The 12,199-nt window shown below is 43.2% G+C and overlaps 1 protein-coding gene across 3 annotated transcripts; it reads right to left on the bottom strand.

Moving 5' to 3' along the window:
* Window positions 1–361: 361 nt before the first annotated feature.
* LOC129191658 (spartin-like) lies at window positions 362–10,567 on the bottom strand. 3 transcript variants are annotated; one of them, XM_054795209.1, is made up of 8 exons: window positions 10,430–10,526; window positions 9,282–10,031; window positions 6,821–7,018; window positions 5,662–5,806; window positions 5,337–5,531; window positions 5,086–5,244; window positions 3,439–3,529; window positions 362–1,186 (listed from the first exon to the last, which is right to left on the bottom strand). In XM_054795209.1, the coding sequence occupies exons 2-8, from the start codon at window positions 10,026–10,028 to the stop codon at window positions 982–984; spliced, it is 1,740 nt and encodes a 579-aa protein (XP_054651184.1). In that variant the 5' UTR covers window positions 10,029–10,031; window positions 10,430–10,526; the 3' UTR covers window positions 362–981. The 3 variants fall into 3 exon arrangements, with proteins under 3 accessions (XP_054651184.1, XP_054651183.1, XP_054651185.1); XM_054795208.1 differs by having other exon boundaries at window positions 363–1,186; window positions 10,354–10,563; XM_054795210.1 differs by lacking the exon at window positions 362–1,186 and adding an exon at window positions 1,198–3,333 and having other exon boundaries at window positions 10,354–10,567.
* Between the last annotated feature and the right edge of the window lie 1,632 nt (window positions 10,568–12,199).

Raw genomic sequence — 12,199 nt, 5'->3', positions numbered from 1 at the left:
AAAGAAACACAAAATAATTAAGATGTCTATAAAATGTAATAAAAACCAATTCATAATTAAAACAAAACAGTTTTCTTGCTAAGGCTGAGGATAGAAAATAAGGGTGAATAGCCACACTTTTCTTTTAAGAGGCTCGTGCGCTGCTTGTTGTTAGTGCAAATGAATAGCTTTGTTTGTAAATTTCATTTATATAATTGGTTTACTTGCAACCTAGAAAATAGCAGCAACTTCTGCATATCTCAGCAGGTGCGTTTTGGACCAAGGTGAAATGACAACCCACTTATCCTTACAGTTAGGAAAAGGTTACCTCTAGAAGTTTGCTGATCAGGCTCTAAAGTTAATCATCAAACTTGTGAAAAGTTTTTTAATCAGTGTGTAGAGGAGTCTTTGCAATATATGCAGAGCACACGCAACCATGTCAGGTTATACAGTACAAAGTACATACCAAAGATAATAAGGACATCCAAAATCAATTTAAATCTCAGTGTTTTAATTGTGCAATATATTATGAAGACACAAAGAATCTAAAAATGGTCCTAAAGAGGAAAAAATAAAATAATGTTTGTACTTGAGACAAAACAACAGAAAGTGATATAGCTTTGGTTTGATAAGATTCCTTTGTTGTTTCAAAAACAGTGCATACAGTAGTTAAAGGCACAGTGATCACAATAGCAACAACTTTAAATTCACCACAGCTAAAGAAACTTTCAGGTCAGACTTCAGAACTAGTCTGTAGATAACAATAAGCACATAAATTGTATTTGCAACATTAAGATTAAAAAATATATATATTATATTATATTATTTGCTTTATAACATATTCTCAGCATCAAAGCCCAGTTCATAATTTAGATAGAAAGCTACTAATGTATTAGCTCGTAGTCTCATACATACAAATTATGTATCATTACCACAAATATTTATAATAAATATAGAACTATTTGAGTTTAAGGCAAGAGTGGTTGAAGGTGGCAGGAGGGGTTATTTATCTGATTTCTCCACTTGTTTCTGTCCATCCGCTTTCTCCTGAAGCTTGTAGTCTTCCAAGATGGCCTGTGCAGTCTGCTTGCCCGTCTTTTTCACCACCGCTTTGATGCCCAGGTTGTCGATGTTGAAGGCAGTGACGCCCACGTTGATGGCCGAGTTGACGGCGTGATCCGTGGCCTGGCCCGCCGCTGCGCCATACCTTTTGATCAGAGGTTAGATTGGGGGAGCGAGGTTAGGTGGGACAGAAAAACGGGGGATTTTGACGGAATTAATATGAAGACTCAAAGAGGCCAAAAATTATATATTTTATAAAAAAACAACCATAGAGTGAAAGGAAGCAATCAAGCAATGTGGCTAATTAAAACCACAACATGGTGACATCATGAAGAAAGCTTCCATTACAAGTGGAAAACTGACACGCACAACTCTCAGCGTTAGTATCATTGATTAGCAATGAGGTCAGCTGGTAAAATCCCACGCCTGTCTGTATGCACATCTTGCATTTCTGACTGGGCTGACGCCATATAAATAGGCATACCTGTCGCTGTGAGCACTTCAAGGGACTTTGTCCAAATGTCTTTGAGGCTTTGTCCACATGAACACAAAGTATTTTTAAAAATGTTTGTCCACTCATGCTTTGTCCTTTAAAAGCCATGTTGTGGAAAACTGACGTTTGTGTATGGACGGATAAGACAGAGCTTTTTGGCTTTTGTCATAAGAAGCGTGCAACCTTCTCTCATGTTTTTAAACCTTAACAACACAACACAAATATTGGAACTTTATTAAAGAATAATCTAAGTTATCGACTTACGGGTGCCGATTTCATTTCATGCTTTGATAGACTGATGTGCGAGGATGGGACGTCCCGATCGGTCCGCAGTATTTTGGAGATCGGGCCGATCCGGTTGCCGTATAACGTTGGTAACTCTGGGCCACACTCCAACACGGTAGGTGCGGTAATGCGCCTCAAAGCCGGTTGCCACCCGCAAGAAGAAGAATACGCAACTCCACCATGCAGACACGTCCACGGTGTACGGTGGTGAAGTTAGTTTCACATTACAAGGTAGACGTTGGATATTTGACTCCAGAGCTACAGCGGTAGTTTCCCCTCACTGTGCCCGGAGTGCTGTGGCATGGTGCGGGGAGCTCGCACAGGAAGGGCTGCCCTAACCGCTGGTTGTTTATACTAGGGACCGTCAGTAAATTACTACTGCACTGAAGAGAGTTTGTTAAAAAATGTCATTTAGTCTAAATCAAACCACAAATTGATCTATAAACATGTCAAATTATTCGTCCTATCCTAAAAGTACTTTGCACAACAATTTTTTCCAATTTCATCCTATCTTGGATGGACTTTTTTTTTATTGGATCTTTTATTGGATTAGGGACTTTACTCACGGCCGCACGGTGGCCTAGTGGTTAGCATGTTAGCCACACAGTCCGGAGATCGGGAAGACCTCGGTTCGGATCTCCGCTTTGGCATCTCTGTGTGAAGTTTGCATGTTCTGCGGGTACTCCGGTTTCCTCCCACATTCCAAAATATGCATGTTAGCTTCATTGGAGTCTCTAAACTGTCCATAGGTATGAATGTGAGTGTGAATGGTTGTTTGTCTATATGTGCCCTGCCATTGGCTGGCCACCAGTCCAGGGTGTACCCCGCCTCTCGCCCAAAGTCAGCTGGGATAGGCTCCAGCATACCCCCGCGACCCTATTGAGGATAAGCGGCATAGAAAATGGATGGATGGGACCTGACTCAAAGAGGTTTGTTACAAAAGCCAAACATAATACAATATTGTTGGTCATAATGCTTTGAAGAGCTATTTTCATAACCATATTCAATTGCACAAATTCATGTTTGTAACAAAAGCTTATTATTAAACAAACAAACAAAAAAAAGATCGAGATCAGATCGGCAAGACTATACAAAAAAATCGTATCGCAAGCCAAAAAATTTGGATCAGGACATCGCTAGCGCGAGGCTTTAATAACATGCACGGCGTCAGAATGCGGTTGCTTTTTCCGGCTTCTGATTGGCCAAAATGTGCATGAAAGCCGGTGAATGTGGTTTTATGTGGGCAGAGGTTTTTTTGGTGTGGATGCAGATGTTTTTAACAACGGAGTGATTAATTAATTTACTCATTAATTCATCATAAATATCAATTTCTGAGATTATTTCTAAGATTAAGGACAGGAAGTATAAGTAAGGGAAAGACAGCGAATGCACATATTGGGAAAAAAAGAGCCTCATGCCATGCTTGTTTTTGTTAGTGCAATAGAGTTAAATAGCTTTGTTTTAATCACTTGTTGCCATTAGGTGGGTCAAAGATGTTTTGAAGACCCCTAAATCTGCAAAGCAAATTGAAGAGGGGAAATAAACGTGAGCACACACACTAATGCATGTGTGCCAGCAAGCATGTTGTAACACGGTCCAATTGTGATCTGTGAACCTACTTGTGCTTCACTGTGGTGACCGTTTCTGAGGCCACGCTCGTCGTGATGTTTTTGGCCGCCACCTCCAAACCGGTCCACATGGTGGCAAATCCTGGTAAAGAAACACCAAAACGGTTAAATTTGAACCGGGTAAGCGGCATACAGTAGATCCCCCCAGGAATAGCTAATAAAGACGATTACGGTGATCCCTCGTTTATTGCGGTTAATTGGTTCCAGACCACGACGCGATAAGTGAATTTTCACAAAGTAGGATTCAACATTAATAAATGTAATATTTTTGTAGTTATGGCATAGAAAAGCAGTTTACAATCTTCTAAATATTAGAACCATCTAGACATGAAATAACACCCCTACTTTACATGTGTATGACCCAATATAGTAAGAAAATAAGACATAGTAGACATAAATAAGGTAAGAGACTCACACACTAGCAGTTCCTTGTTTTTTTCTGGACAGTGTATTTCCTGCGATGGCTATTGTCTCATCAGTGTATTGTAATGGCGACTTGAAATGACTTTATACTCGTATTACCCAATACAGCAGACATAATAATAGTAAATAAGCCATTTAAGACATAAATCAAACTCTTGCTCGTGTTCCCTGGGGGACCTTTGTGCCGGACAGGAAGTGATGTCGGAGGTTCTGAGTTGAGTTTTAGCTTGTCGTGGGTTATGGCCCCAACAGTAGCCTGTGTTACTATTATTATTATTATGTTACTATTATTTTGTGCGATCATTTAAACCTACGATAACTGCTTATTCTGGCGATCAAGTCTCACGTATTAGCGACACCGAGTGGCCAATGTAGAATAGTACATTCACAAGTAGAATTTTTTTCTGCCTTATATTTGTATTTTAGTTCATTTAGCTCGTTCATGCTTTAAAATAGGCCGCACGGTGGTCTAGTGGTTAGCACGTTGGCCACACAGTCACAGTCTGGAGATTGGGAAGACCTGGATTCGATTCTCTCCTGCGGCATTTATGTGTGGAGTTTGCATGTTCTCCCCGTGCGTGCGTGCGTGGGTTTTCTCCGGGTACTCCAGTTTCCTCCCACATTCCAAAAACATGCATGTTAGGTTAATTGGTGACTCTAAATAGTCCATAGGTATGAATGTGAGTGTGAATGGTTGTTTGTCTATATGTGCCCTGCGATTGGCTGGCGACCATCCCAGGGTGTAGCCCGCCTCTCGCCCAAAGTCAGCTGAGATAGGCTCCAGCATACCCCCACGACCCTAATGAGGAGAAGCGGCATAGAAAATGGATGGATGGATGGATGGATGCTTTAAAATAACTTAATTTAGGCCAAGAATACGTACAATTTGCTCAAATATGCCATTTTTTTTACTAATAACAGACAATTCAACCACAAAACAGCAATCATTGATTATTTTTTGAAAAGCCGCGATATAACAACTGTAACTAAGACACCCAGAAAATGGGTCACTATTAAAACCTGGTTTATACTTCTGCATTAGGGTGCCACCATACGGCTCGCTCCCCCAACTCCAAACCCTCCTACCAGACTGACAATGTTCTGATTTCAGATCAACACTTGCTAAACGTAAGATGATAGAAGATCCACAGATGGACAAGATCCACTGTATAGAACAACGTTAAGTACAATGCTGAAGTGTGGGTGCTACACTACCTTGCACTCCACTGGCGGCCACCACCATGGCTCCATCTATGTTAGAACGCCCATCCTTGTCTTTCCGCATGGACTCTGGAATGAGCTTTCCTCCATGCTTTTTCACGTGGGGCGCCAACTCCCGGCCCACACAGCCAGCGACGGTGCACACTCCGTCCACTGCAGTGACACGGCACCACTTGGTCAAATAAAAAAAGCCAGATGGCGGCAAAAAATGCTGATGCTGCTAAGGAGGGGGAGGATGCGGTCACCTAGAAACTGGCTGACTTTCACAGCTCCTCCCGTGGCTTGCTTGGCAACATGGAGGCCTTTGGTGACGGCGGGACTGACATGAGCTGGCTTGTCCTCAGGCGTGATGTGCTCTCGGAGCTTAGACGCGCCCTTGTGGATGGCCTTGCCTGTGAACTCGGCTCCTTTGACCAGACCCCAGCTCAACCAGGACGCACCTGCGCAAGAATTAACCAAAGGTCACATGCTAAGAAGTCTTCTATTGCTATCGTTCCTCTTCATGCTGCTATGATGTCACACTTAGATGTCAGTCCCGCAGTGGAAACACTACCTGTAACGTGTCCGTACCTGTCAGGATCCCGCTGGCCACCTTCTCACTCCACACGGGCAGAGCCTGGTCGTCTTCCTCCTCCACCGCTGCCGCTACCTCGTCCGGCGTAGTGATGGACACTTTGTGGCTGAGATTAACATGCTCGGCGGCTTCGTCAGCTGCCTGATGAAACAAACACATCGCACGAGTCAGTCCCCAACCTTTAGACAGTTCGATGCTCGTCTCCTTGCAACACTGCTCCAATAATAGCTCCTCTCATGACGCTGTACAACATGTCACAAAGCTGCAATTGTTTCAAGTAAAAAAAAAAACAGCTTCATTCTGTGCTGGAAACCTCAAATCTCCCAGTTGACCCAAACAAAACTGCCTACTTGCTGATGTGGGATCAGCTCCATCTGTGAAGAAACCTCACATCAAAAAATGACCTTGTGTGGCGTTGGTGCCATCATGGCTGAGGCACTGCGCTTGTTCTAACTGCTGCTGATAAGAGTATTAGCGTGGCTTAATTCTCAAATCCCAACACTGCTGAGGCAGATCGAGTGGCGTGGAACAGGGGCAGCTCAGACCCAAACAAACACTGTCAATAAATGCATGTCAAGTGTCTTGGAGATGGAGATTCCTTGATGGATGACGGGTGAATTTGGAGTTGACACCGTTTCTTGGTATTCATTAGTTTTCTTCCATTTTTTCCATGTCAAAATGTTGACGTTGCCAAAAGGCAATGGATGATCTAACGTTGCTTGCCAGGGAAACCACATTCACTATCCAGCAGTCTATATTGTAGGTATGGCAATATTTACAACATACATTGCCATTTCTATCATTCAATGATGTCCTGCACTAAATTCCCCACTCTTCCTGTTTGTTTGTGTGTGTCAAGCAGCCAACTCATTGGGCCTGAATCAACTGCGCCCTCTACTGTCTGCTGTCTGGTACCTCCATGCAATCAGGTTTAGTGACTTCTCCTCCTCCTACGACACCCTCGAGTTATAATTGATGCGTGTCAGGATTATATGACTTCAGTAAAATTAGCAACATGATTGATTGTGGCTATTCCTTGCCTCCCTCATCAATGAAGAGGTTGTTTGGCTGGACAGACCTTATATTATATTGACATAGCATGGGGCTGCACTTCATTAATGTTTGCTCCTGTACACAAAAGAGTGTCAGCAGTACCTGAACCCTGAGATCTGTCATCTGAGACAGCAGATCCTGGAACAGCTCTCTGTCGGCAGCAGGCAGCTCAGAGGACAGAACCACTCCCACAAAATGGCCTGGCGCTGGTGCCATCATGTCGGGGAACATGAACACGCCGGTGTTGCAAAGCAAGGCCGGCGAGTTCGCCGACACGAGCGGGTAAAGCCAGTCACACACCTGTCGAGGAGAGGAATGACTGATTGACACAGCATGGTTGGGTTTACATGCAGGAGGACAGATATAAGGAGAACTGGAGGAGGCTGTCCCTCCCTTAGGCTGTCGCATGTCTAACAGGATTATGGGGCATCACAGAGCGTGCCCTTATTAGACATAATAACTTTCACTCACTGCTGTGATGCCATCCACTGCCTGGAGCACCTGGGAAAATCCCCAGTGAAAAGTCAAATATCTGCCCTATGACTTTTTAATATTACGGTTTAGTCAAAAACCACAAAATGGTTCAAAACAACATGAAAACCACATTTTCACTGTGTTTTATTCTTATCTTACATGCACACACAGCCTCCTTGTTTGATCTCATCTGCTGGTTAAAAGACGCTTGATGTGGCAGTGGCTTGATTGTTTATTGACTTTTAGGAGTTAATTACATCACAGCAAGACCACTCACATGACCACTCGTATGCACTGGCGAGAACATTAGGTACACCCGCACATTCTACTGAAGCCACAAATCACAGATTCTGTTCTCACAAAGACAACAATACGCAATTGTGAGTAGTTTTCATATAGCGATACAGGTTTTGCGATTGTAGTTTGCAGTGGTGTAGAGCTATATTGTACAGGTGGTGCTCGAGTTACAAACGAGTTCCGTTCCCATGACTGCCATCTAAGTTGACTTTGACTGTACACTACAGGTCAAAAGTTTTAGAACACCCCAATTTTTCCAGTTATTTATTGAAATTAAAGTCGTTAAGTCCAATGAATAGCTTGAAATGGTGCAAAGGCAAGAGGTGAAGGGCCAGAGGTAAAGAAAAAAAAAAGGTAAGGTTACCCAAAACTGAAAAATAATGTGTATTTCAGAATGATACAAAAGACCTGTTTCAGGCACCACTAAATTGCTCACCAATGTAAAGTTCTGGAGGTTGATCAAGCCTTGGCAGTTGGTGCTACTCATTCCTACAGGTGTTCCAAGTTCTGGAGGACTTACTACCTCCTCTGTCTGCATAAAAACAGTGTTGGGAACACACTGTGGTACTATACCCTCGTGAACATCAGTTGAAGAGCACTGTACTGGACAGAGTCATTTGTTTCTACATAAATGGTAAGAAAAACGTGAGTTAACAATGGAAGAGAGACAGACCATCTTGACACATCAAAATGGAGATTTTTCCTCCAGAGGAATTGGAGTGTTCTAAAGCTTTTGACCGGTAATGTAAGTTGGAACTGAAACCTGAATTATGCCCAAATTAACACGTACGTTACACATTAAATGAAACAGTAGATCCCTTTTATGGCTGTCTTGCACACTGGAAAGGGCGTTGCAAAGAGAGAGACAGGCTTATTGGGAGGTGTAAGTCTCAATAATGAGACCACTACGCTGCTTAGTTACCAATGTTTATTGCTTAGACAGAGATCCTCTCACATGCTCAGGGATACCATGTTTATCCTTTATCATGGTGGTGTTTGAGCAGCTTGGACCTGTCATGCAGCCAATGTTGTTTTCTCCACTGAGCGATTTCTAAGGTCTGATTTCATTTGACTTTTCACTTTCTTTTAGGCGCTGTCACTAGAAGAGTCCGCCTCATGCTTAGGAGACATAACAGAGGTTGAAGTTAAAAGTTAACTACAAAGAACAAGAGTGACGTCCTTCCTTACTGTATAGGCGACTACATATTATGCCACCTACACATTCTTCCACTGTGCACACATAAGTAGTTCTCTTTGTCTTTTTGCACAGTATTAATAATGTATGGAAGTGTGTTCGTAACCACAAAACGTCATAAGACGGAATGCTGTAAATATTTAAACAGTACACCGCTTGCCAGTCACAAACTGAGCATTATTAGCTAATTAATACTAATTAAGCAGGAAACATGATATGTTAGTTACTTAGTATTTGTGGCCCAAAGAGGAATCTATTAAATATTGGTGAAGATCTGGATAAATTCAATTTATTTTCCAACTGTTGCAGTTCCAGTCTATTTGCGGTGGGGCCAAGGGGGCAGAGACCCACCATATCCAGCAAACAGATCTATGGCGCAAGTGTGAGTGGAACAGTATCGTCCAGCATGTCGTGACTTTTCAATCAAATCAGTCGTAAGGATTGTTTGTTCAATTGGCAGCAATTGTAGTTATCGTTGCGAAGGCAGAATTGGATTAAAGCCCTTTTACAGTAGCTTGTGCTGGTGTGCCTAGTGAGTTGGCCAATGATTTTACTCCTTATACTTGTCCACAATTGTGTATGTTTTCTACTAGTTACCTGCAGGAAAGCTGGTGGTCTGTCAGGCATCCTCTCAGAGTGATCGCTGGCAAACTTGACCAGTCGCAGGTAGCCTGGATACGAAGGGGCACTCACTTGCCCCTCTGGGGTCACAAAGAATATCTGCACGCCCTGCGGAATGTACAGCAGCTCCTCTGCGTCCTCGCCCACGCTCTGCGGGGACGGCGTGGAGTTGGACGTTCGGCTGTAGAAGTCGTCGCCCACCAGAGACAGCTCCCCCGATTCAGTCCCGTACGAGATGGAGAGGTGGCCGTCGGCTGCTTGAGGGGAGTATGCCGGCGGATGGTCCCCTTGAGCCACGGGCAGCCGACTTGGTGAAAGCACCCCAGGGCTGCATGCACCAGGTGTATCCGCTGAGATTGGTGGACAGGGCCTCTCTGGCTTCTCTTTGGCTGGTAGTTTTGGGTAGAGGTTTTGTGAAGGCTGCCCGGAGGCCTCCAGTATAGCGAGACGGGTGGTGATGTTGTTGAGGGTCTCTTGCATCTTCTCCTGCATCTGTCGTGCCGACTCCCAGGAGCTCCCAACGCACTCGTCCCCCCGTGAAGGCACGCTGATGGCCCGCAGAAGGTGCTGTCGACCCCTCTTGTACAACTCCAGAGCCTGGCTTGTGTCTCCCGCTTCATCGGCTGTCAGACCTTTATTGATGCATTCAAAGCCTCTCTCGTAGCCATCCTTGATCACCTCAAGTCTTGCATGGTCAAATGCATCCTGTCTGACTTTCTCCATTCCCTTAGAAATAATAACATTAAACGTAAACAAATGTCAAAAGCATATTATACATTTAATAGAATGTTTTTCTATGGAAAATCACTGAAAACAAGGACTATTTAGCAGTCTAGTGTAGTATTTTGCACTTGAAGTACTAGTAACAGTACTAGTAGGAAACTTTATACAGTATTACCGATGAGCCTCTCTTTCACTTCTATTGTATATTGCATCTATAAGATTTCTCTGCTCCAGTTAAGAAAAGACACGTAGGATTAGCTCACATGTCTGTCGTTCTTGGCTAACTAGCGTTAGCTCCCCGTTATGTCGTAACGGTGTAACTTACCCACAGATCGGCGACAAAGCTGCGGACGATTAAATGCAGCCGTTAGCCTCACTGCAACGAGTGCGTAATATAATACCTGTCTGTCGTTCGAGTGAACCTTGACACTGAACACTAGAATCAAGATTTACGACGAAATAGATTAGTGTCGACCTTTTAATCCGCTGATGTCCGAGTTTACGCCTTTATTTTGACGGTTCGACAAATCCACACCGGAAGTACGAACACTTTGTTTTGAAGCAACATTTTATTAGGTAGTCCTTTATATTGAGTCATCTCTGTTTAATGCCTTGTAGCAACTTCATTCGGAACTGTTTTAGTTATATGACTTTGCTACATACGACGGTTTTGGTAACGAGCCACAAAATGCTTCAGGCAGACGTCACAAAGCGGAGGCTGTCCATGAAGCTAAAACAAAATGCCAACACTTTCGGTATGGTTTTGTATAAATATTATTTTCTATTTTCTATGAGAGTATTCATTAATCAACGGGACTGCTGTATTATTTAAATGTTTGCTGTATTATTAGAATTTTCTTAAAGTTACTATGAGACGCATAGCATGTAGTGACATTCGTAGCCTGCAGAGGGCGACAACTCCCATCACAAAAAACCTCGTGTTTTTTCAAAAACAATTTATTACCCTTGTACAAGTATCTCCAACAATACGCATGGTAACTATTAAACTATTACATTTTATTGTTTATGATTGGAATTATGGACTACAAATCTCAACAGTAAAAATATCTCAATTTATTGTGTCTTTTGATATTTTGCCTTTTAATTATTTGCATGAATGCCAACACCAATTGAAAGTGTTTCTAGGAGGATTGCGTTGTGAAAAGCATTCTTCAGACCACCGTGTTTTGCATCAGATGATTAGTTTGTATTTAAACACATATGTTGAGATGTGTCCGGACTCCCGAATTTCTGTTTACTACAAGTCATATTTTATATTATGATCTGTAAACGGTGTGCTTTTTCTCATTGTGTCTTTTGCTCTATTTTTACCATTTTTGCTGTTTTTTCAAATGTTGTTTTGTTTCTGCAGTGACGCAATGACAAATGAGCTACGGCCCACGCCACCCATACTTTTGTGGATCTTCGTCTGGGTCGGGCTCGTGGAGTGGGCTCCACCAGCAAACTACATCTCGGCTTGTTGGCTCAGTATCGTGGGCGAGCGATGGTGAGGCGAGAGAGAATGCTCAGCCCCGACGAGCCGCAGCTCGAAGTCTTTTTTAAGAGTTATATTTGTGCCTTAATTGTGAGGTGGCAAAGGTAGATTTTGAGCCATTTTAACATGCAATAACTACCGATGTGTGCACAGGCACGTCGCTGCGCTCTGTCGTTCACTCTCTCTCCCTCACTTAACTGCTACATGCTTTTGTGGCGAGGCGATCAGGTCTACGTGCGCCGATACCTCCGGTCGGGTTTTGGGGACTGGGCTCCTGGCCGGAGCTTGCGGGTTGTGTGCCTGGAGGGCGGCGAGACGTACGTGCGTGTTCAGTGGTCAAAATGCGTGGCTGTTGGTCACTCTCCAGGAGGGGAGGGCACTGATGTAATAATAGATACTCGTGATCGACCAGCAAAGTCTCAAAGATCGACCAATAGCTCGCGATCTCCTGCTGTACACCTTCATAAATTGCAATCTCCTGTACAGTACATGCAACGAAGGCTTTAACATGTTTGTGTTGTTGACTGAGAAATTAAAGAAAATGCAAAAAAAAGAAAAAAAAGTTGTTTTTGACACAAGAGGAAAACAATCGTGGATTGGTTAAGGGGTTTTAACAAACGTCAAAATCCATGAAATCCACATCATTTCCTGTATTTAGAAATACAGTATGTGGCTA

Source organism: Dunckerocampus dactyliophorus, chromosome 12, assembly GCF_027744805.1.
Source record: "Dunckerocampus dactyliophorus isolate RoL2022-P2 chromosome 12, RoL_Ddac_1.1, whole genome shotgun sequence".
NCBI lineage: Eukaryota > Metazoa > Chordata > Actinopteri > Syngnathiformes > Syngnathidae > Dunckerocampus > Dunckerocampus dactyliophorus.
The sequence above is the reverse complement of the archived record's forward strand: the minus strand, read 5'-3'. Positions and strand labels throughout refer to the sequence as shown.

Excerpts from the sequence above, each read along its gene's own strand:
- LOC129191658 (XM_054795208.1), bottom strand. The coding sequence starts at position 10,028 with ATGGAGAAAGTCAGACAGGATGCATTTGACCATGCAAGACTTGAGGTG. Across the intron at positions 5,245-5,336 it reads GAAAGTCAGCCAGTTTCTAG|TGGACGGAGTGTGCACCGTC; the intron begins GTGACCGCATCC and ends GTGTCACTGCAG. Across the intron at positions 1,187-3,438 it reads GTCACCACAGTGAAGCACAA|GTATGGCGCAGCGGCGGGCC; the intron begins GTAGGTTCACAG and ends TCTGATCAAAAG.